Source organism: Teleopsis dalmanni, chromosome 1 (assembly GCF_002237135.1).
Source record: "Teleopsis dalmanni isolate 2A chromosome 1, ASM223713v2, whole genome shotgun sequence".
NCBI classification, from domain to species: Eukaryota; Metazoa; Arthropoda; class Insecta; order Diptera; family Diopsidae; genus Teleopsis; species Teleopsis dalmanni.
The window spans coordinates 86,383,826-86,409,557 of NC_051846.1; the positions used below are offsets into that span (position 1 = coordinate 86,383,826).

At 30.0% G+C, this 25,732-nt stretch overlaps 2 protein-coding genes across 3 annotated transcripts in view; both read left to right on the forward strand.

The window, feature by feature from the left end:
- The first annotated feature begins 84 nt into the window (after positions 1–84).
- LOC119668736 (ras-GEF domain-containing family member 1B) lies at positions 85–5,013 on the forward strand. The gene is made up of 6 exons (XM_038078344.1): positions 85–200; positions 335–584; positions 955–2,394; positions 3,628–3,771; positions 3,833–4,035; positions 4,102–5,013. Exons 3-6 carry the CDS (start codon positions 1,018–1,020, stop codon positions 4,379–4,381), a joined length of 2,004 nt encoding a protein of 667 aa, XP_037934272.1. The 5' UTR covers positions 85–200; positions 335–584; positions 955–1,017; the 3' UTR covers positions 4,382–5,013.
- A 4,656-nt stretch (positions 5,014–9,669) lies between these two features.
- The window catches only part of LOC119668737 (calcium-transporting ATPase type 2C member 1), a 198,114-nt gene continuing 182,051 nt past the window's right edge, over positions 9,670–25,732 (forward strand). For both annotated transcript variants that reach the window (XR_005251529.1, XM_038078345.1), the window contains exon 1: positions 9,670–11,026. Coding sequence is in view for 1 of the 2 variants with exons in the window: in XM_038078345.1 (XP_037934273.1) it covers positions 10,697–11,026 (330 nt within the window). In the remaining variant the exon portion in view is untranslated. The remainder of the gene's footprint in view (positions 11,027–25,732) is intronic.

Genomic DNA, 25,732 nt, shown 5'->3' on the forward strand with positions numbered 1-25,732 from the left:
AAATTTAATAGTGAAAACATAAATTATAAATAAAATAAAGAGAAAAAAGTGAAAATTTCTGACGAATTTAATTAGAAATAAAAATGTACAAAGTAAATAATTAAAAACAAAATAGAAATGTGAAAACGACAGCAAAAAATATTGAAAGCTGACAATACGGAAAATACTCGTATTTTGTATGTGCTAAACGGGCGCGGCAGGTGAGGAGTGTGTACACATATATTGAAACGTATTTTGTTAACTTAATGAAAATTTCTTTTTGTTTTATTAATAATGACATAAAATTGAATTTTTGTGTATGGAACACAATAAAAACACGATTTCGATTCCACAGCGAAGAAGCAGCATTTACGCAGCGCGATTGCGATTTGTTAGAGAATATGTGGAGCGCTTGCATATACCAACGAACTGGAGCGCGTTAAGTGGATTTGAATAGCGCTGCTAATAAGACATAAAAACTAATTAAGGACAACAGCTCTGCAACGCACACTTGCCCACTAAGTTAGCGCAGAAAGAAGCGTATCTGAAGAACGGTCACTACGTGCACAGCCAATTTTTGCACAGCCTCGGTTCCTTAATTTTAGGTAATTATTAATTAAAGAGGAAAAATTAAAGACTCTTCGTGATACCATGTATTCAAGTGTATTAAAAGCAAATATACATAAAATTGTGTTTTGTATATAAAGATTGGGTGTTACCCATATGTTAGAGAAATGTTCTGATATCGGAGAAGGAACTCCTTTAATGTCAATATTTACAAAATTCTAATAATTCTAATATTTATTTAATATGTTTATCTCTGCACCAAACCCATAAATAGTTAACGAATGAACTTAATTTTAAGATACTTTTGCGTTTAGTTGTAGTTCAACTACCATAAAAATAAACAAAAAATTATCATTTAAAATATCGAATTAAATAAAATAATAATTTTTCTTATATTTTCCATTTTAGATTACAAATATTTTTAAATGAAATTTTCAAACTTCGAAGTAACGAGGGATTTTAAAACACTTTATGTTGCCAATGTCGAATAACGACATAAATAACGCCAGTAACGGCCGAAACAGTGCCAATTCAACGTCAATTAGTCATAAAAAGGATATTAAAGCCACAAAGCCACCATTGCCAGAAAAGCCAGCAGCGTCATTGATTGCTTCAAAATGCAACAACAACGATAGTAGGAATAAGATCATATCAGCACACCGGCGTGATAACTCCAATAGTAGTGTGAAACCTCACCCGGATAAAGGTGAAAATCGAAGCACACAATACATAAAAACACAGACTTACTTTAAGCAAATACGTGAAGGTGCGTCAGCTGAACAGTGTCGGCCAGATGATGTAGAGCTGCATACTGTGGTGTACAGCGATGGCCACTTAACATCGGGCACGCTTGAAGCACTTATTGAACACATGGTGCCTACGAGTGAATACTATCCTGAACGTACATATATATTTTCCTTTTTATTAAGTGCAAGATTATTTATACGACCACATGAATTACTCTCTCGAATATCACAAACTTGGGATCAGCAGCAACAGAAAATCAGCAATGATGTAGTGGATGAAGCAAACTTTAGTCATTTGATGATGGCTGCATCGGTCTCACCGCTAATGCAGCGTAAAGCATCGGTGAATGAAGTAATTGCAGCTACGACTATAACTGAGGCAGCTCAAAAAGCCCAACGTACCGGTACACAAAAATCTGCTCAACATTGCATACGATTATTATCCGAATGGATTGAAACGTTTCCATATGATTTTCGGGATGAGCGACTTATGCAGCAAGTGCGCATACTAGCACGCAAATGTGTTTACATAGATAATGCGTTGGGTAAACAAGTCTCGCGTATTCTGCAGTTGCTAGTTCAACGTTTAACAGCCTTGGAGAAGTATGAAGAATTCCTACAGTCGCTGGTTGCTACCGATCTCAATGCTAGTCAACATTATAGCACATCAGCAGCGGCCGCTTATGCAGCAACTAATGCCACAAATAATTCATTGGGAAAGAGCACTGCTGCAGGAGCAAATAACGCTGATAATCATAAAACGATGCAGCCGTCAATGAGTGTAGCAACAAATTCGAATACTGCAATTCCAATTGATGGTCAAACTCACGAAGTATATGGTCTCATGGATCTATGTCCCAGTTGTGCGCAACTGGCACATCAGTTGACTGCAATTGAATTGGAGCGACTTTCGCATATTGGTCCTGAGGAATTTGTACAGGCTTTTGCAAAGGAATATCAACACACAATTGAAAACAAACCAGGCGCAGGCTCGAATGCCATGAGCACTTCCTTAAACGATATGAAAAAAACAAGAAATCTCGAATCATATGTGGAGTGGTTTAACCGCTTAAGTTACCTTACAGCATCGGAAATAGTCAAGGTGAGGTTTTTTATATTAAATCTAATGAACTCTCTCGACTGAAGCGTTATTATCGTAAAATTATGCGTTAGTCGTTATTCTTTATTAGATTTTAAGAACAAATGGTTGTCTCTATTTATGTGCCCTGAATGCACTTAAATGTTTTAATTTAATTTTTTGTTTCTGAATTTAATTTGTTTAAAAATATGAAATATATGAATGATGTTAAACAACCAAATACTTTGAGATACATTATATATGTAGGTTAGTTCATACCGGCAGATTCCAAGGGAATCAGTTAGAACCTTTCAAGGGTTAGAATCAGTTAGAACCTTTGGTAAAGCTTATAATGCTGTTCAGAGGAAGGTCTTGTAGTTCGCCAAGATCCTCAAAAAAAGAAAGACCCTAAAGTGATAACGCGGCGCCACGTGTGCTGGACAGAAGCAAAACAGATTAGAGGCATTTTCATCGTACTCTCCACAATTGCGGCAGGTATGATTGAAAGACAAATTTAATCTTCTAGCGTGGTTACCTAAACAATATATGTATAATAACTTAGAATATTTTGCCCTTCCATTTGGTGTTTTTTTCAATTGCTGTATTTATGTTATTGCGGATATATATCGTTGGGGAACTCTATTGATAATTGACCAGAAATAGCTTTACTTGTAGCCTTTTATAGCTAGTTGATTTAATGGCGGGAAAACTTTATCCTTTCTCCAAATAGCACCTAAGTACTGTTTTGATACCACATATCTGAGTGAAAATCTGAGTTTTATAATCAACCCGTGCAGTTGATATAGAGTCAATTTTTTGAAGTGTTTTGCTTGGGATGTCCTCTATGCATAGACTTTTTAGGAGAATATCTTAATTTTACCAGGTCTTAGCATTTGCAGATAATGCTCAGTTGTTTCTTTTTCCTCTTTCTTACACCCTATATATATGATAATCAAATACCTGTAATATATTATGATCAAAATACTAAAAAAGATCTATATTCGAAACAATATATATTGTTTGCGTCATTTGTTTCAAGAATTGCAAAATGCTCATCATAAGTAATCTCTTTAGAAATATTTCTTATATTTAATTATAATTTATAATTTTAAAATATAATTTATATTCGTAAATAATTTAACAAAAAAATCTAACTTAATTAATTATAATTAACTCTTTGTTCACTGAATTAAGTATCAATATTGTCTAATAAGTATTGTCTAATGTCATCTATAATTTTCTGTTTTTATTTCGTAGTATCCGAAAAAGAAGCAACGTGTACGGGTTATCGAATACTGGATCGAAACTGCGCGCGAATGTTTCAACATTGGAAATTTTAATAGTTTGATGGCGATAATAGCTGGTCTAAATTTAGCGCCAATATCAAGACTTAAGAAGACGGTCAGTTTACATTAATTCCATTTTTAAAAATGATTTATTATAATTTCGTTTACTATTTTAGTGGTCGAAAGTGCAATCAGCGAAATTCTCCGTGTTGGAACATCAAATGGATCCTACATCGAATTTTAATAGCTATCGTTCAACACTGAAGGCAGCCATGTGGCGTTCGGAAGGCGCCACTGAAGAACGCGAGCGCATAATCATTCCGTTTTTTAGTTTATTTGTTAAGGATTTATACTTCTTAAATGAAGGATGCTCCAATAGGTAAATTATATATCCTCAATTAAAACTAAAACTAAAACTAAATACGAGCTGTTTGATTAATTGTAGATTGCCAAATAATCATATCAATTTTGAAAAATGCTCACAACTTGCGAAACAAGTAATGGAATTCAATGAATGGAAGAAAGTCAACTGTCCTTTTGAAAAGCTACCGAATGTCATAACATTTCTGCAGACTAGTCCCGTGCTTAACGAGAATACACTATCAATAGCATCGTTCGAATGTGAGCCACCTGAAAACACAGAGGAGAAAGGACGCTATAAAACTGTGAAGGCCGAAACGAAGCAACAATTGCTGCAGCAATTGCAGGAACAGCAACAGCTATAAAAACTACACTTTAGATTTAAAAATTTTTTTCTTGAAGAAAAAAACTTGCCATTTTTTTTTTTTATAACTTTATATATATTTTTAAGCATTTATTCAATGATTTTAAAGCGAATATTTTGTTTTAGCTTATAAGAAATTTTATAAATGGCTTTTAAAGCCATAACAGTTCAATTGGATCAGAAAAAGAAATGTTCATAAAAATAGTGGCTCCTTGGCGGAGCTTCAGTTATCGTTGCCAGTAATTGTACTTAATGCATTTAGTAATAACTTATTTTAAGCAACTTATGTAATCTCATTATTAACAGTAATTTCATTTAATGTTAGCACTAATCTAAGTTGGCTTCTTTATAATTTTATTACGAATATTGCGAATAATGAACTCGTTTTCATTTAAAACTTTTATTTTTTATTTTTATACTCAAAACTTATTTTTGTATATTTATTAATTGTAATGTATGTGTGTGCGTTTTAACATAAGTTGACAGTATTTAAATTGATATTTATACGTTAGATAAATTAAATCTTATATACAAAACCTTATAATTAGCATCTAACATACTTTAAGCAACAACCAGAACAACAACAAATATTAACAAACACAAATTTCTTGTGGTAGCTATAATGATGCTTTTCTTCTAGGATTCTTAAGCTAAATTTTTTAATAATAAAAAATCATATAAAAAATTATATACAAAAAAAAATAGTTTTAAAATTCATCGAAAAACATCTAACAAAATTTTTTTTTTGTTTTAATAAACTATTATTGTTTTCAGTTTTAGCCAAACAGTTTATAAGCATTTATTCAGACATTTTATCTATCTCTCCACCGCTATAACCGCTAATTTAGCCTCAGCAATTAAGAAGAGAATAGATAATAATGATGCAGCGAAAAATATGTTAAAATCGGCCATTGGAAGAAGGCATAGAGGTAGACCGTGCCTCCGGTTGTGTGATCAAGTTGGAGCAACACTAATCGTGTGTGATAGAGAAAACTGTTGTGTCGCGTAGAAATCCGTTGACCACAGCATTTCAATTATTACTTTTATTTTTTATACAAAATGTGTACAAAAATTATTTTAATAAATTATTAGACAAAATTTGTTTATTTCATATTAACTTTAAATTATCTATTCCCCAAAGGGCATGTATTTTCATTTACTTAAAAATTATTTAATTCAGAAAATATATTCTTATTTATTGCAATAAGTCGAACTAAGAGATGTCCATGCCGGTATAACTACTATTAGATCTATGTGTGACGTCAACTATCCTGATAGCACGATGCGTATATACTTAAAACACAGACATAGTTTAGCTGTGTCTAAAAACATAGCCTGTTTTTAAGTTTTACTAACATTTGGGCTAAAAATAATTCACAAACGTTTAAGGGCTTTGTCTTCAAGCTTTAAACAATCCTTTTTAGTCATTTTTGTGAATTTAGAAAGTCCATGAGAAGCTCTGTCTTTAAGATAGTGCAACCGAGCAGATTTAAAACATTTTTTTAAGTGTAAAACTGTTTTAGTCGGAATTGAAAGTGATCTTGCATCATAAAAATGTTGAAAATCTATTTCAAAACACACAACTCTTAATCAATAATTACTACCTCGCATATATATAAACACCCTTCCATCTTTCTCTCATTTATTTCCAACTTTGGTTTAGATATATTTGCTGTGTGAATACTAAGCCTGCTGTGTTTTCTTTGATTACTGGAATGGGGTTTCAGATTTTACCTTTACAGTCCAAGGGCTGAAATATGTCTTTTTGCATTCTTAAGAGGTGGTTTCAGTGGGTTCAAGTCTCATCTATCGCATTCGATACTTTCCTCTAACCAGACTCTTGCATATACCTAGAATGACAAGATTAAATATGTTTAAACAGGTTATTTTATATCGATTTAAATTCTTCTTAAATTGTCAAAACAAGATCTTCGATTTTTTAAAGGAACATCATTAAACTATATAATTACAAAAACAATCATCACTATTGATATTAAAACGTCAGGATATTTTACTCATGTAGATGGTAGAAGGACGAGATACTAAAAACCATATCTGTCTCGTCATATTATATATAATTAAATATATCTGATTTTTAAGGCCATAAATCACAACTTAAATTTTTCTTTTTTTTATTAAATTACAATTCTTAACATATAATTTTAAATTTTTATGACAACTATTAAACTTATAAGTTAGAGACTGAGGAGGGAAATTGTTAAGAACGGATTTGTTTTATAGAAGGGTAATGAATTTTCCAAATTATTGAAGGAAATATTCGTTTGAAAATGTTAAAATAATACTTAGAAAAGTTTCGTACCTTTCAGTCTTCCCAAAAGGGTTCAAAAATTAATATCACATTTTGCAAAATTGACAAGTCATGTCATACAGTGACTATCATTGTGAGATTAAGTAGTTATCCCCAAAGTACGTCTATTCACAAATCTAATATATGCATTAAAGACACGACTCGTTTTATTTAAATGATGTGTTTGTTTCCTGAACTGATTAAGCCGCTACGGTGGATTTTTAAATTCAAAGAAACGAACAATGTTTCTACACCAAAATTTACAGAGTCTCAAATTATTGAACAAAGTTAATAAATTTCGATTAAAAGTTGAAATTCATTTTTATATATTTTTTCAATGTTTTCGAAATGATGTGAAAAAATCAGAAAGAACACATAGTCCCAATTATAATGAAATTAGTTAGTAGATTCTGTTATCACAGGGTCTTTGCAAAACTCTATATAAACACTTAGAAACACTAGTAAATGAGTGCTGGTTAACTACCACGACCTAACCATAAGTGGTGAGACTAATAAAATGTGGTTCTAATGGCAAAATAAAAATAGATAATAAAGTTGTTTTCATGACAAAAGCAGATTCGGCGACTGCGTGCACTAACATAGCGCCTCGATAGCTTAATAGTATGCTAACTCCTTGAATTAAAGAAACTTGCCAATTAAAATATAAATTTTAATTTAATTTTTAATTTCATTTACTCATCCACTGTTTACTAAAACGGGATTCTCAGCATTCGCTCTCTCTCTCTCTCTCTCTCTCTCTCTGGTATCTATATCTAAAACATTCTTTAGATATGATTTTAGTGAGTTTTACATCTTAATCAAAGCTTTTAATGCTTTTTGTTGATTAATATATATTGTATAAATAAATTATTCAGTTCAGGTTACACTCGATTTAATTACAAACTTTGGTCTCAAAATATTCACAACACACAAAACATTGTGTTTAGTTTACTTATTATTTATGTATTATTTAAAGACTTTTATCGTAAAATTTTAAAATAAAAAACTGTTTATATTCAATAGCATTTATTTTTTTTAAATATATATAATAGATCTGTTCTACGGCCTAATATAAGTTGAAGTTTTATTTCATCAGAACGGGGCGATTTTTATTTTAAAAGTTTGCGATAACAGATTATAAATAATTAATAAATAAATTATTTCAGATTCTTTATATTAAGCGTCGAGCATATATTTATATATATTAATAATTCCTTTTATGTGTTAGGTACACTTAATATGACTATAATTTATATGACATTACAATATCCAATATTAATTTTAAACATTTGTTTTCCCGGGCTTAATTCTTCAGAGTATTACTTTATTTCAAGTAATCTTTGCATGCCTAAGCCTGAATGAATTTACAATATTTACAATTTATTTAAAAATAGAAAGTATATATATGCCATATTATTGGTGTATTCCCAGTGTTCGGAGATAAAGCAGTTTTATCAGAAGAAGAAGTTAAAGTTTTATTAAATGGTAGCAATATTATTAATATGTAGAAATTTAGAAAAAGTATTTATTTTACAGAAGATTAATTATAATTTTGCTTTTTAAACAATTAGTTAATGGTTAAATAATAGACTTTTTAAAAAAAGTCTTTTAAAAGACTAATATTTTTATTTGAACTAATATTTTGACTATATTTTATAGTCATCTTCAGCGTTCTATCAATAGATATCTATAGAATATAATCGTAATATTGATTCAAATGAAATCTTTTAAACAACAAAAAAAATTTTTAAAAAGTGTATTATTTAAATATTGACCAATTAGCCCGTTTAAAAAATAAAATTATTATTAAAAATATTTGGCTATTAAAACAATAAATTATGGGAAGATTTATTATTGAAAAATTTATATGAATATTAATTTTAATAATAAATTTACACTTTGATACACAACAAATATGTTATTTACAATTTAGATTTTAGCTAAAATTCTATAATTTTTGTAAGTGTTGTATGCATTTTTTTGAATCAATAATAAATAATAATAATATTCAGTGAGAAGGGTGGGACTCTGCAGAAACCCCTCAGCTAGCAAAGAGTAAAAATGCCCAGATGCACTAACTTTGAAAAGACTCGACATAAACAACATGAATTAAAAAGAAATTTCATTTCAGTTTTATTTAGTTTTTGAACTGTTGATTTTTCATAATATACTATTACAAATTAATTAATTTTCCGCTTTATAAAAATTTAATACTATGTTCAGACACACCTTCATTTCCCAAAAATCTTAATATCATTTTCATTTAAGCAAAACTAAAGTGATTTTTCCATACAAAATTCAGTTTTAATTTTAGAACGAAATTAAAGAAAATGGCTTTAATTGCGTTGAAACAAAGACAGAAATTAAGAGTTATTTCAAATGCAACTATGCGTAAGATAGATTTTAAAGCAAAAGATAAAGTTGAAATAACGAAAAATTTACTTTTTGAAATAAATGTCAGTGACAGTTGACTTAAATAAAACCGCGAAAATATTTTAAAAGTAGTGCAAATTTTTAAATTTGAATATAGAGAAAAAACTGTAACTGTTATTAGTTTAAAATAGAGTGAAAAATAATAATTCACATACCTGAAGCTAATAAAACTACTGAATGCCATCCTTTATAGTTATAATAATCAATTTTTAAAATTTCCCAGATACAAATGATGTTTTGAGCATGCAATTTTTAACATTCGATTTGTAAACAATTAACATATGCTTTCCTTAATTTGGGACAGAATGCTTTCAAAATTAACTTAATTTTATTTTTACAAAATTAAGTAAATATGGCTGTTACTTTTTTTGTGGCGAATATCTGAGAGCAATCCTTTAATATGCACAATATTTGTGTAAATAATTAAAATAATCTCCGTTTTACAACACTGCTTGCAATTTAGGACTAATCTATTACGTCAAATGAAAATGTAAATAAAAACAATAACAAGGAGAAAGTCGAGAAAGAAAATTCTGTTGAGAGCAGACGTTTTGAAGACTTTGTGGAGAACGGTTGGGCGTCGGAAAAACACAAGTGACAACATCATGACATCCTAGTTAATTAAAATTCTAGTAAGAATTTTACACAAAGTGCATAGGAAATTATATTTTATACAAAATACTTTTGCAATTAACTGTTTAAAAAATCAATTAATCAAAACATTGCATGGAAAGCAGTGAAGTGTATAAATTACGAGAATTTTGTTTTGATGCAGTATTCGCATTTCGTCACAACAAGAACAGTTGCATTTTCGAAAATTGTTTGTTTGAATCTGCAATTGCAAGAATAAAGTGAAAGTGCATCTTTGTGAAAGGTATTTGTGTGCATTTAATCGTTCAAGTGGATTTGCAGTCAACCGAAAATCTTAGCGTAGTTTTTCTGTTAAGTGTGTTTCGCCTACCCTGGGTGGGAAGATCAAACGGCAGAAACACATCAGCCGAGCTGCCGGTATGCGACGTTTCCACGTCCTTGGCTGGCGAAAACAATGCGCATTTATGGCACATGAGCGGCAATGCGCTAATTTCTTCTGAATTATCGAAAATTCGAAAAAAATCATAAGCTCCGTTGCCGTTAAATCAAGAAAACACTCGCTTTGAAAATATTAAACAATTAAACAATAAAATTGTGAAATAAAATACCTGTTGTTGGTTTGTGCGACGGCGGGTACAAAAGAATGTTTTCGCACTTCGCGCAATGAAAATGTGAAAAAGAAACAAAGCGAAAAATCGATTGCTCCCATTTTAATTTCATGTGCTTTTGTTGTTTTTGTTGAATTTGTTGACACATTTTAACACTCGGCCGCACTGCCCTCGCAGCGACTGTAATCAACAGTGCAGCTTGCATTGCTGAACATTAATTGAAAGCCCTGCACGGCCGAAAGCAAAGAACTCAAATTAATAGTGCCAATCCGACTGGACACAGTGCCATTTGATATGTCTCACGTATGAGTCATCGCGTAGACAAAACGAACCCTAACCACCTTAGAAAAATTCAGTGCGGAATTATTAAATTTTGATGAGAAAGAAAATGAAAAATCACAAAAAGTATGCAAAATTGCCCCAAGATTTGGATTTGAGTTTTCAAGAGAATTTGGACATTGACAGTGCTGCGGATGAGTTAAATTTAGGTTCCGGTTCAGGTTTGGATGAAGACGATATAATTGAGGACGACGAGGAGGACGAGATTGTCATAGCAACAGCTCAGCGTTCTGTTGGTGGCGGCTGTGGAAAGGGTGTACGTATGACCACGTCAGCTAACATTTCCGATCAGCAGAAACAATTTAAGGGGAAGAATTCAACGTCTGGTATTAGTACTTCTGGTTTGGGAAACGATACTTTAATTGAGGTAAGTCCATAAATAAAATGCAACACAATTCTATAGCTATAATAGAGACTATACAATAGATAATATTGATTAAATTTATTAATTTAAATTATTCCATTGTTGCCAACTATTGGCAATCATACGTTTCGGTAAAGTAGACCCTTAATCGCTATACTGTCAAAATTAGATGACATATGCACATGTCCTATGACAAGAAACTTCTTTTCGAATTAGGAGCGTAAAAAAAAGACTCATTTAAAAATAGTTTTTAAATTAATTTTTAAGTTCATATAAAAATATATAATTGATAAAAATCTATTATATCAAGTGAAAAATAACCTGAAGTTCAGTCTTCAATTCCCCTTCTTCTTGTATTAACTACTGGTTCAGGTAGAGAAGTGAGCGTATAGGGAGACTCTTATTTAAGAAAGGTTTTAAAAACTGAGTCACAGTTCATATAAAAATAAATAATTGAAAAAAATCTATTATATCTAATGACAAATAGTTCTTAATTCTTGATTCAACTCACCTTTTTCTTGCATACGCCACTGCTTCAAGTCAAAAATTAGGTGTATAAGAAGGGTTTTCAAAAATTTATTCAAAATTCGTATGAAAATGCTTAAATGATAAAAATTCATTCCTAAAATTTCTCTAAGTTTGTGATTTATCTCATCTCACTATTGTAGACCCCACCTATTAGTTTAATTGTTCGTGTAAAATTATTGATCTGCAAGTCGCAGAAATTAATTGCTGTTGTTGGTACAGTCTCTCTTGGGGAGTGATATTTGGTCGTTGAAATTAACAAACGTCTTGAGGATGTAGACCCGGTCGCTCCTCAAATTAAATCTTGTCGGTGATGATAAAGATTTGGCGGTATTCGCAACAGCTGTAGAATCAGCTCAATAATTCATTTAATTAAAAAACGAATATTTGGACTGAAATTTATTAATTAAATGAAAATAATAAAAACATATACTCAAATCTGAAAATAACCATGGTTTATTGATCTATTGTTAGATAAATATTTACATTATCAACAGAATAACCAAATAAATAACACATTTATATTATTCTTACACAACACAGTTATTGGGTTTCAAGCTTTTTTGGTTTTGTTCCAGAAATCAAATTTACGATAACCATATTATTCATGGATATTTTTAAGAGGTCCTAATGTAAAAACTTTTCCTATTACAATTTTTTGTGAAAAAATAACAAAATGTATAAGAAACTTATAAAAATAAACCGGTTTTTTTATTTGAAACAAATAGTTATATTAGAACCATTTATTTACATTTACATGTTTTGGACATACAGTCAATAAATGATGACATTTCCACAAAATTAAAATCGGAAAGTAGTATCACATAAACAGGTAGATTCAATTTGGTTTCAAAAACTTTATAAAACTTTCACCAAAACGAATTTTAAACTTTCAAACCAGAAAAATAGCTTGGGAGCACAATTCCTATTTCTGGGGCACACCGAACGCAACGCATTTTAGTATATTCGCCTATTCTGAGGCGATTTTTCACTATGCTATGTATCAATATAGCTTAACTCTTCACACAAGATTTCAAGCTGAAAACCAGGAACTACTTGTACTCGTGTACTTGTAGACGCACTATTTGAACCAGAAATAGAAATCTTGCCTGGCTAATCAAAAACAAATGTAGTATCACAGAGCTACTAAACGATGATATCGAGTCTAATTTTGGAGGCTTCATCAACTTATATTATTCAGATTTCGTAAAAAGCAAAGAATCATTAGATCAAATGTATTGACTAGTCTATCTTTGATCTCTACCATCTGTATAATTGATTAATTTCATCCAGTGTTTTTAAATATATCAGACTGTGCGACAAAAGTTGTCTTTTCTATTGTTCGATTTTTCAATTTTTTTAACTTAGTTTGGGTCTGCTGAGCTTAAAATTGCAACCCATTTTACTACCAGGTATGCGGGCCTCTGATAATGAAAGTTAAAAAATTGAGGTCTTAAAGGGTATAAAAAAAATGTGTTTGTTTTTAAATTTATTTTAAATTTTTTCATAACAGATACGAATTTAGTTCTGTCAGTAAACTTGATCAGTAAATAGATCAAAATTTTTGCCTAAAATTTCCTTCCCTTTCTTCCCTTACCAAAAGGATTTTCTTGCAATTAACCTTTAGCAAAAAATAGTAAGAAGTATTTAAAAAATTCTTCTTTTTAAAAGAATAGGAAGGGAATATGGGTAAGGATGTCTAAAGCAAAAATGTTTATGTATTCATTCATAGCAAGTTTACTGGAGAATTGCAATTTGTGTCTCTTAAAATAAAATTTTTTTTTTTATAACCCTTTAAAATCTTATCTTGTAAACTTCATACCGCTATTGTCGGAGGTCCAGATGTCTAAGAGAAAATCAAAGTGGTTATTTGAGTTTAGCAGCCCTAAATGAACTTAACACTATTGAAAAAACGGTTATTAAAAAGTTTTTTAGTTAAAAAGTAATTAATACTCTAGCAATACAGGTAAACTGAAAGTGTTTAAAAATAAAAAATTTTATAACTTCAGTGGAAGGATAGAGGGAGAAGTATAGAACAGTGGGAATTACTGTCCTAGTGAAGAATTTTTAATCAAAACTTTTTTATGATTCATTTCTCATTTTGTTAAGCTTCTGGTTTTTTCATTTTGCAGTAAAAAATAAGAAAGTTGATTTTATGAAATTTAATGGAATTACAATTGACTGACATCACAAATCCTTTGCGAAACATGGTCATTTAATTTTCATGAAATACTTTTGAGAAGACGAAGGAAGGGAAGCTCTGAAGAGTAAATGTTTTTGGTTGCCAGCAAAACCAGGACAATACAAACTAGCTTACGGAGAGCACTTCGTGTCTCATAACTTTATCGATTCTTTTAAGTACATACAGGCATATAATATAGAAGTATATTTGCTTGTTGTGTGCACTTCCTCGTGTGTACGTGGCTACCATCCATTCGTATTTATAATAATTATTTTAGTGCTCAGATAATTTCAATCGATTTTATCGAATGCGCTTTCCGACGACGCAACTTGATAACAGCGAAGCAGATACAAAAATCGTGAAAAAATGTAGAAAGCGCTTATGTACATTATGTGTTTTCTGTTTTGTACATAAAATATAAAACGTGTGTTCAAATTTAAAATATGTGACATATTCCAATTACCCTGGCTTTTGTGTTACGTCCTCTTTACAGTCGTATCTGGATACATATTCATAATGAGGCACTTGCTTGAATGTTGCGTGGCGAATGAGCACACGTAGTTCTTTAGACAGACAACCCTTTGGGTTGCATTTGTTGTAGCTTAAGTTACTTTTGCTGTTATGGATACTTAACGGCACAAGTGACAACACAAGATGACATTGCGAACTTACGAACGCCCTAATGAACCGAAATTAAAATTGGGCTTCTTATTTGAGATTTCCGGTGATGATTTTCTCTACGTCGACGTTTCGTTTACTTTAAGGTAAACTGCGGTAATGGGTGAGGAAATTTGAAATTATATCTATCATAAAAACAACATTTAGTGCTTCTATAAGACATAAAATTTGTCTCTGAAAAGTGATATTGATTTATTTACATGGAATGCATTCGTATGTGATTAAACGCTTTTATATTTAATGCTTTTTTTTATCAGCTTTAGGTACAATTTTAGAGATTCTTTATGATGTTGCTAAACATTAAACAATTTAGATCATTGATCACATGTGCTATATTTTCTTCGTACTCTGATACTCTATTTTGTAAGTTTTAATTTATATCTTCTTATAACATTAAACTTGTGAAGGTCGTCTATGACAATATCACTGCTTATTAGTTGCTTATTGTCTTTACTTTAAAAATACTTTTTATTCATATTATATAGGTAGGCTGCGGAAATAGAACGGTACTTGTCTTTATTTAATCTTAAATAAAATAATTTATTTATATTTTTTCTTTTATTTAATTTTTGTTACAGATTTAGGTGTGAACTAAAAAGTTTTTAGTCTTACATATAGTCGTAACTATGCTTTATGATACTACTTACTTTAGAATACCATCTGAAAATCATAGGCGTTGGTGTGGTCAATTACTTTCTGTATTCACCTCAGTTGGCTCTATCCAATTTATCTGTTCGAAAATAGCATTTGGCAAAGAAAACGGTCAAATAAATGAACCGTTCGGACTTCCTGAAAGTTTCAGACGTAACAACTCTATGACATGGAAACATTATATAAAATAATATACCAGTGAAATATCTACCTTACTGATGTATATTATTGCTAATAGATAGTCTCACTACAAGTCCCTATATTTAAAGTGTTCCATCTATTTTTGAACACACATTATATAGTGGACGCCATCCGCTTGATGCAGACCTAGTTATAAAATTATTCAACTTGTATTAGTGAGGATTTTATGATAAGCAATAAGCGATAGTCAGGGAAATTATGTTCACGCTGGAAGGGTAGCTTAGGTTGAAACGCTTGGAACCCAGGAGTGCGCAATAGTATAAATCGGCACGCATTTAAATACATTTAAGTGTTTTTAATAAGAAAAGTACAAATTTCATTAAATTCATCAATATTTAATAATTCAATATTCAATATCAATATTTCATCAATATTACTTTTAACATTTTCCCGGTCACACTCAAAATTTTTATTTAAGTTAGCAATAGCCGGAGCGGACCAGGCAAGAAGCACTGGGATGCGCTGGGGAAAAATACTAGCATCTTCCAAGCGGATATTTACGTAATTTTAAAATGCGCACTTATCAATATTGTACGGAATTACCAGAGCAAAAATATTACAATGCTGACAGACAACCAAGCGGTGATCAAAGCACTGAACTCGCATCCGGTGACCTCAAGACTGGTGTTAGACTGCCTTGATAAGCTAAATCTGCTTGGCGAATCAAATTAGGTGTCGATTCTTTAGGTATCGGGGCATACGCGGACAAACTAGCCAGAAAAGGAGCAGCCACACTGTTGTGGACTACAAAATAATACGCTCCTTAAAAATAAAGGAGAATCAGAATAAAAAGGATTACTGGGATAATATACCAGGATTAAAACAATTCAAATCACTTATTGGTACCAACAATAAGATAACAACAATAACAATAAGAGATACCAGGAAGCTGAAGACTATACCTTTGATTTAGGTATATACACTCCAAAAAAGTGTATGGTTGATTAGGTCAAATGCTGAAATAGTTATATTGTACTTGATTGGAAAAATTTTAAAGACATTAAGTATTTTAATTTTTTTTTATTAATTAATATTTGCGTATAGTTTTTTCAAATCCGGGTTTTAAAAACAATGGAACACTTTTAAAAAAAATAGTTTTGAACAGTTTTTAAATACTTGTGTTTATGGATACTTATGTTTTTAACTGTAATTGTTTTAGTTAATTTTTTTTGGCGAATACGTTTTCTTATGTTTGTGATAAATTGCATTTTATAGCAATTTTGTAAATAAAGTTATAAAAATAATAAATTGAACATTTTGTAAATAATTAAAAAAAAATAGTATGTTAATTTAACAACTAAATATAATATAATTAATTAATATAATTATTCTACAATTGGTTTATGATTTCATTCTAATATAACACAGCAAGTGAATTTGTTAATGAACTTTCACAACAAATTAAAAAAATTTCAAGTTTAAACATTCAAGTACAGCTTTGGGTCAGTTGGCTAATGAACACTGACTCTGAGGTTTAAAACTGGCAGGGTACGAGTTTAACCATTGATACTTACTTGCTGTCTCAGAAAATTATTAATGATTTATTAAAAATAAGAAATAGTTCTAACACCACTGATGATGGGTATATGACAATACTCGAGACAGCTGTATGGTCAGCCAAAAATTCAATTAATTAATAAATAATAAAAAAAATTGTTGTTGCAACGTTAAAAATCAATTTAAGTAAATAATTTAAATAATTAAAATTATTTATATACATTGTGACCGAAAGGTTTTCGGAGGTTCTCATTTAAAATTCGCGCGCTGTATATTTTTCGATATTTTAAGTTTATGTAGTTTGGCAGCACTGTCCTTAATTACTATGCCAAAAATGAGCGCGATCTGTCGGACAGTTCGTTTACGGCAGCTGTTGAAACCAGTTCACCTCAGTAGTGCGTTGCGAAAAAAACAATGGAAAAAAATATTGAACAAAGAGTTTGCATCAAATTTTGTTTTTCGAACGAAATTTCGTGTGCAGAATCGTTGCGAATGCTACAAAAGGCTTATGGGGAATCAGTTTTATCGAAAACTCAAGTTTATGAGTGGTACAAAGCCTTTCAGGACTGTCGTACGACCGTCGAAGACATGCCGCGTTCTGGACGACCTTCGACCTCTACCACCGACGAAAACATTGAAAAGGCAAAGGAAATCGTGTTCAAAAATCCTCATGTGAGTGTTAGAGAGATAGCACGAGAGCTAGGCATCGGTCGTGAGATGGCTCGTTTGATTTTGGTGGACAATTTGTGTATGCGACGTGTCAACGCCCGGCTTGTTCCGATTCACCTCAATTTGTTCAACATTATCAACGATTTTAAGGCCAAACATTCAATAAATACCATCGAACAGCCACCGTATTCACCTGATCTTGCACCGTGTGACTTTTTCCTGTTTCCCAACCTCAAATTACCACTCAGAGGAACGCGTTTTGAATCCATAGAAGACGTAAAACAGAATTCGCAGAGGGAACTCAAAGCCATACCGGAAAGCGCCTATAAAAAATGTTTTGATGATTGGAAGAAACGTTGGCATTTGTGTATCGCTTCTAATGGAGCATATTTTGAAGGAGATAAAATAAATATTGATGAAGATTAAGAATTTTGCGTTTTATTTATTTATGACCGGAAACTTTTCGGTCACAATGTAAATTTTATAATTTTGTTTAATAGTTAATAATATTAATCGTTAATTTGAAAAATCTTTAAAAATTAAAAAAATTTTTTATTTAGATTTATCATGAAATTTATTAATTTATTAAAATAATTATTAATTATATTATTTACACAATATTTACATATATACCTTTGTATTTTGGTTGATAAACCCACATATGTTCTTATCGTTTAATTTCTGAGTTTCTGTAGTTACACCGACACATTCAAGGAATTTTGTCACATGTTGGGTCCTAAGTTTAGCAACAAAAATTATGTTGCATAATAGAGTCTTCTTCCTTAGACTTGACGCTTCGCTGTCGTCAAAATTACGTACTTATTAGGATGTTGGATTAAAATTCATATGTGGTTAAGTAGATTTCCTTCCCGACTTTAGCTCATAATGCCTGTAAATGCAGGTGCCAACATAGGTAGGTAGCAGCTGTTCCAAAAAATTTAATTTTTGAAATTTGTTGGAAAATCAATTGAGAAAAAACTCTGCGGCTTATAGTCAAATTTATAATGCAAGGAAAATTCATTTCACACCTAAGCGTATCACATTCGCACTTCTGCTTCAAACGCACACAGTTTTACACTTTTGCGCTAAAAGGCACTCATACATGCAAAATAAATTAAAGTAACAACAATAAAGTTGGCAACAACAAAACATTTGCCATTCGTGCTCTAAAACCACAGGAGCCATTTTTGTCTGCACATATGCGATGTTGTCATGCTAACCGCTAATAGCCGAACACAAACACACAGACACTTTGTGTGGCACAACACATCCGAACTGATAACAAAGGCGAAGTTCATAATGCAATTGCTTTTATTGTTTGAGTCTAATTAATTATGTTGAGGCTGATGTGAGTGCACAGAGTGAGGGAAGCGAACGGAATTAAGTTGGCAATAAGCAGAGTAAAAAGATACCAACCGTATGCACACATACAGATGTGTGTGTCTGTGTGTGAGTGCTTACTTGCAAGTAATGAAATTTATTTACGTTGATATTTGTGTTTATGAATTTACGTTTATTAAGCAACAAAACATCAAAAACAAATAAAATCTAAAATATTTAAAATAATTTTTTATTCCTTAAAAATGATGAGTTAAATTAAAACTTTTTTGGGAGTGCAAATATTTTCACATAATTTGCACTTTTAATTATCTCAACGTTAATGTTAACAACACTCGTTGGTGCGGCGTTGGTGCCGATGAGTGCCACCCATAAGGGAATTCAACCGCAAATGATGCTCGGCACTGTGTTTGTTATAATTCATGATGTGCTAAGCTGATGAGCGTGTTTTTTGTACTGCTTTTTATTGTTTGTGGCTTTGAGCGTAATTTGCATTTATTTTATATAAAAACTTTTACTTTAACGCAAAAACATTTAAAAAGTTAAATGTAATTCACGCAATTTAATCAAAAATTTATTTATGAAACAATGTTTCAAATTATTTTCACTTCTTTTAGTCTTCCTTTCGTTGAATTTCTCCGAAACTGCAGTAAATCCTTTTGTCTGTATTAGTTTTACGTTGTTAGAAGCAACGTATGAGTTATATTTTCGTTAGTGTATGTGTGCATTTTTTGTGTTATTTTTTTTCATTTTTTGCTTCCCTAATTTTTTTTTGGTGGTCAAGTAAATGACAAAGAAAGCACTAAATTCATTTATTTCGGTTGGTTTCATTCAAATTTGTGGTTTATTATATGGATTAGATTTGAGTGAAACTACATAGCGTATGAGTAATATTTCGGTTTAACTTCTTTAAATAAACACTGAAAATTTTAATTGGTTATCATAATAAAATGTGTTTCAGTTAAATGGCGAGGGACAGAGAGAGCAACGTGGAAGGTAAAATGAGAGATAAAAATAGAACAGTTGTGATAAATACCATACCATTACAATTGCATATATATATATATATAGCTATTTGAGCCACTGGACTGTATCACTTTTAGTTCACATTAACTGCGAGGTATCTTCAAAACTCCTCAGACTAAGCAATAATTGACCTCAGATATGCATACCTCCTCGAGGAGCCTGTAACCATTCTGAGGTTCGATAACGCGGTGTTGGTAAGTCTATGTCTGTCAGTTTTCGCAAATAATTTCAGGACTCTATCCTTTATGTATTTTTTGATGGGATCAATCTTGAGGTCCCTGAGGATGTGATTCGTCCTAATGTACCATGGTACCTTGAAAATTCTTGTCAGAGCCTGACTTTGTGCAATTTCTAGCGGGTGAATATGTGAATCATTTGTCCAACGTGATGCCGAGATATTTAATGCTATCCACCCAGTTAATTACCATATCTCCCACTCTCACTCTTGACGGATTGTAATACTAATACAATAACAAATAAAACTCTGTACATATTTAAGTTTTTGAATAAAACGTAAAAAGTAGATAAAAAACTTGTTTATTTGATGGGCTCATTTTGGTTTCTTTTGTTATGCACAACACTATATATATATATATATATATATATAAAGGAAGGACTCATACGAGTATTAAAGGACAAATACCCTTAATTTGTTATTTTCATTACAGAACTTATTTCCATTAATATTTTTCAATGTTACCACGTTACTTAAACCATTTTAAATCAACATTTAGGTCACACTTTTACTATAGGTTAATTTAAGACCTCAAGTAACTTAATCAGTAAAAGAGTAACATGGTAATTCTATACCGTGCCAACAACAAAAAATATGTACACGAAATACATTTTGTTGTTGTCGCTTGTCACTCAGTTACCGAGTTCGTTACATGTGATCGTGATTACCCCAATACTTCGAATACTCCGAGGATGAGTTTATTTTAAACTCAGAGTGTAGGCGGAGCATTCTATGTTTGTTTACAATTGCAACACTCAGTAAATTCAAAATTGAGTTCGATTAATATTAATATGCACAATAACTTTTATTATAGTTAATAATATGTTGGGTAAAGTGAATTAACATTAAATCAAAATTTTCAATTTGTTTTCTGTCAAGAATATATATACTGAGCTTCCAACTGTACTTTTATAAAATCACCTCCGTAGTTCATTATCATAATCCAATTAGAATTTATTACAGTGGATAACCTAAGTGATCACTGAATTAGATTGAGGCAATATCATTTTACAGATTGAAACGATCAATTGTGATTACAGTTTAGAATAACTGATTGCTTGGAAGGGTACTATAACAGTTAGTTTTTATTATCACTCAAATTTTTCTTGAGTTTTCGATTAAATGCTGCATCTTTTACTTTAGATTTTTGTGGAGAAGAACAATTTAATTAGTCTAATATAAATTTTTTATGGTGAATAATAAAAAAAAACAATAATATTAATATTAATGTATTATCAATATATAAACTATGCAAGAAAGGCTTTACAAAATATCAAACTATTTTGATTTTAATCGATTAATAAATAAGCACCGTTTATATAAATACTTGATTCAGCGTTATCAATTTTTTATATAAATATAAATCTGGTAGTGTCGTCAACACAGTTCAAGGAATAAAAAAAATAAATGCGTGAACATTCGATAAATTTAGGTGGACATAAGTATACTACACACACATAATCTTGTGCGAACCAATATTTTCGTAGTCCATATCGGATTTTAATAAGCTCCTTACAGAAAATATTTCTCTATAAGGTGATATATTATATAAATATTATATTATATAGATGATATAGATATAAGGTGATATATGTGATATATTTTAACTATAGTAAGCCTTGCAATAAGAATAATCACATTTAAATTAATATCTACCTTTATTAGTTGTATATTATTTACAAAATAAATAATTAAAAATTTTATAGTTTAACTATAAAAGTATTAGTTTGCACCGAAAAATATTCATATTTTTAAAATAAAAATTAAAATTTAATTTTAAATATTAAAAAAAAATAGTGAATTTATTACTGATTTTAATGAATTGTTCGTGATATTAAGAAAATTCGTAATCAGCATAAATTTCTTTTGCTGAAGCCATCTGTAATCACGGCAATGTGTTATCTAATAAGTACTCTGTAAGGAAATCGTAAACGTCAAAATGAACAGGAAGTAAATATAATAAAACCGCACACCTCCTTATCCAAATAAATATAAGAAGAAAAAACATCTACGTAGGAAAATATTTTTATGCTTGTTCGTATGATAATAGAAAAATCCTTAAAAAGGAAGCATATTTATGTGGCATTTTTAGAAGAAAAATCTACACTGTTTATAAAGCCCCTAAGTGTAAATTTTTTTAGAAGTAGCTGTCAGCACCACAAGTTCAAATCTTAAAACACATTAAAATGTAGAAAAATATTCATAAATAAAATTATTTACAATTTACAATTTACACATTACACATTACATGCAATACATTGTTAAACATTTGTGGGACTGCTGTGTCATCTGTGCCCCCTGTCGACAATTGCTGCAAATATCTGCTAGGGGCGCACTTTCTCTATTTTGTTGCAGTGCTCTGGGTCTCGAGTAAACAAAAGCGGCGAAAATAAAAACATTTTTAAAATTTAATTTGCATTACAGCACATGAAATCTGAAATCTGTGTTGCCGCTGAAAGACAAAATTTACAATGAAAAATAAGTAAAGAAATGCTGCATACTTTCAGGCATTGAAGCACATGTGGCATTTTTTGTGTGTTTGTGTGGGAAAAAACCCAGCGGGACTTTCAGCGCTGAGGGAATCGATTCCCTCAGCGCTGAATGGTAATGCCTAGCGCTGATTATTCAAAGGAAACTCCTAATTACTTTAACACGTGCATGTCATTGCGGGCAAGCGCTGAATCGTTCGATTACCTTTTCGTATTTGTAATGCAACATATCAGCGCTGACATGTTCGCTTACTTTTTCGAATTTGTAATGCAACATATCAGCGCTGACATGTTAGCTTACCTTTTCGAATTTGTAATGCAACATATCAGCGCTGATATGTTCGCTTAAATTTTCAATTTTACCTATGCTATTGATTTTTAAATAAAACACTAAAAATTTTTTTGGATGAATTATATTTTATATTTATGTTTTATAAAATCAAAATATTAATATTTACATAAAAATATATAATATATTTATATATCATATTAACTTATTTACATTTTAAATTATTTATATATAATTATTTACATGTTAATTTATTTAAATATTATCTCATTTACATATTAAATTGTTAACATATTTTCATATTAATTTATTTAAATATTAACTTATTAATATCACCATTAATATGTTCAGCTGTACTGCAGGAAGGTGTTGTTTTCGTACCAAAATTTTGAAAATCATTTTCTATAAAAGAATAAAATATTTTAATAAATGCACGATTAAAATTCCCTGTTTCATTTATACCTTCTTTTTTAAACGATAAAAATTCCTCCTTTTTCTTTTTCACCAAACATTTATAATGTCTTACAGTATGCATCTATATAATACAAAACAAAAATTATAATTATCATTTTAAATATATTTACTTAATTTTGCATATACTTACAGTGAGTTTATGTTAAATTACAAATTATATTTTATTTATATTTTTGATTTTATTTTGATTTTAAAAATTAAAAATTGTTCACTGCACGCACTTCACTAAAATCAAAAGCAGACTAAATGTATACAATGTAGGCAAAACAAGAAATTCTTAATACTCATATGCTTTTCTTCATTCTTTTATAATTTCAACCCCGAAATTGCTTATGTCGAACACAAATGTCGAAAACAAAGAAAAATAAAAACGAAGAGCTATTACCTCCTCGCTTACTTTTTCAGCGCTGGCATAATGGTGCCGCTGGGAAGTAGCAACAGTTTAATAAAAACTTATAAATTTCGCCTGCACACGTAAATTTAATAAAATTTCTTAGTTTGTCACAGAAAAATTGCCTTCTTCCACTGCATCTAAGCCTGAGGCTTAAGCATTTTTGTTTTTGTGTTAAAATATCTTGTTTATTATTTTATTATAAATTTGTAGGTACTTTATATTTTCTTTTATTTTTTTTAAAATATTTGGTGGTTTGATGTTTACATTTTTGTTTTTTTTTTTATTTTCATTCTTATTTTTGGCATGCCGAAGATTCTTCAGAACTTTCATTACCCTTTTCCAAATAGCACACAATCTACTTTTATCGCATGAAAGTCATATGCTCGCTCGGCCCCTATGTCAATGGTTTTTAACGCTGATTTAATTTTCCAAAATGTTTCTGAGTGGGTTTGGTTTCCGTTGTGGCTTTTCATCGAATATGCTTTTAATAAACATTTTTGTTTCCCTCTAATGAAAGCTTGTGGAGTTGTGGTTTGATAGATTTTTTTGCTTTCATCGAGTGGTGCGGTAAAAGTTTTCTTTTCTGCTTTTAAAAGCAGTTAAAGAGCAGGATTGTGCTTTGTAGTTTTTAATATTATTTGGGCGTTAGTTAACAAATTGAGAAAATTAGATAAAAATCAAATTTCCTATGCGTGCGATTAATTGTGGTTAAGCAATTAAATAAGAAAAGAATTTGGCTTGAGTATCTAAACTTTCAATAACAATAGCAAAAAAGAAATTAAAAAAATAAAACATTTGAAATGAAATGTTTTTCTATTGAAAAAGACTTAAAAATAGAATTTTTATTTTCTTAAAAAATTTCTTTTTTTATGGTCATGGATGGTTAATATTTAGGTTTATAACAAATATTTTAAAGTAAAACCCAGTTTATTAGGTAGCTAATTTTTTTTTTTGATATAAAAGTCAATTTCACAGTTTAAAATAAAAATATTTTAGTAAGTACGATTGTTAAACACATCTTTTATTAAAATAAAAACTATTTTCTTAATAAAAACTATTGTTTTCAAAAGAGTTGTTTTTAAATAGTAGTGAATTGCAACAACAAAATTTTATTATTATTTTTATTACGTATGTAATGTACCTATGTAATCCTATGAAAAAACACATTTTTGTGAAGTATTAAACATTCTAGAAATTATTTTTAATACATGAATTTTTAGCTTAAAGAATCGGTGTATTTTTGAAGCTATACAAACTGAATTTATAAATCATTTTTCATATATCTAATTAATCTCATATATCTTATAAAGGTTAGCGAGAATTCGTCTTTCATGTTAAGAAGAAACAATAGCTTATTTGCTTCAATACATGATTACTAAAAGACGATGTGTGATAGAATTATAAATATTTCACAAACAATATTAATAGAATATTTGCGATATTATTATATTAAAAAGATATATAAATAAACATTTTCAAAAAAGATATCTGAAACGTTTTAAAAAATTTATTTTAAACGACCAAGAATACTATATATATATATATGTATATATATATATAATGTATTAAATTAAAGAACTACAGATAAGTATACAACTAAATTTATTTAATAGAATCATTTTTAGTTATTAGAAGTATTTTAAGAAAAGGGTTTTTTCAGATTTGTAATCATTGTATTTCGTTAAATATTGAAAATACACTCCCCTCACTCACTCATTATTTATTTTTTAGTGTTAGTTTTCAAGAAATTTCCATTCAAAGATAAAGTTTAAATAAGCTTAGATATTAACTTAAAGTCTGATAAACACCACATTAGTTTTTCAATATCAAAGTATATAATATAACATTTAAATTCATATGTATAATTTAATATGTAATATCATATACATAATATAATATATAATAATACTAGCTATGTGAATATTTGATTGATTTGTATTAAAAATCAAGAGTTGAGCTATTACGATATTATTAATTGCTTCAATTTTGATGCGCATATCGATTGATAAATTTAAAGTCTATACAAATAAAAAAGTTTTTCTAATAAATACGGAAGTTTAT

Excerpts from the sequence above, each read along its gene's own strand:
- LOC119668736 (XM_038078344.1), top strand. The coding sequence starts at position 1,018 with ATGTTGCCAATGTCGAATAACGACATAAATAACGCCAGTAACGGCCGA. Across the intron at positions 2,395-3,627 it reads CAGCATCGGAAATAGTCAAG|TATCCGAAAAAGAAGCAACG; the intron begins GTGAGGTTTTTT and ends TTTATTTCGTAG. Across the intron at positions 3,772-3,832 it reads TATCAAGACTTAAGAAGACG|TGGTCGAAAGTGCAATCAGC; the intron begins GTCAGTTTACAT and ends TTACTATTTTAG.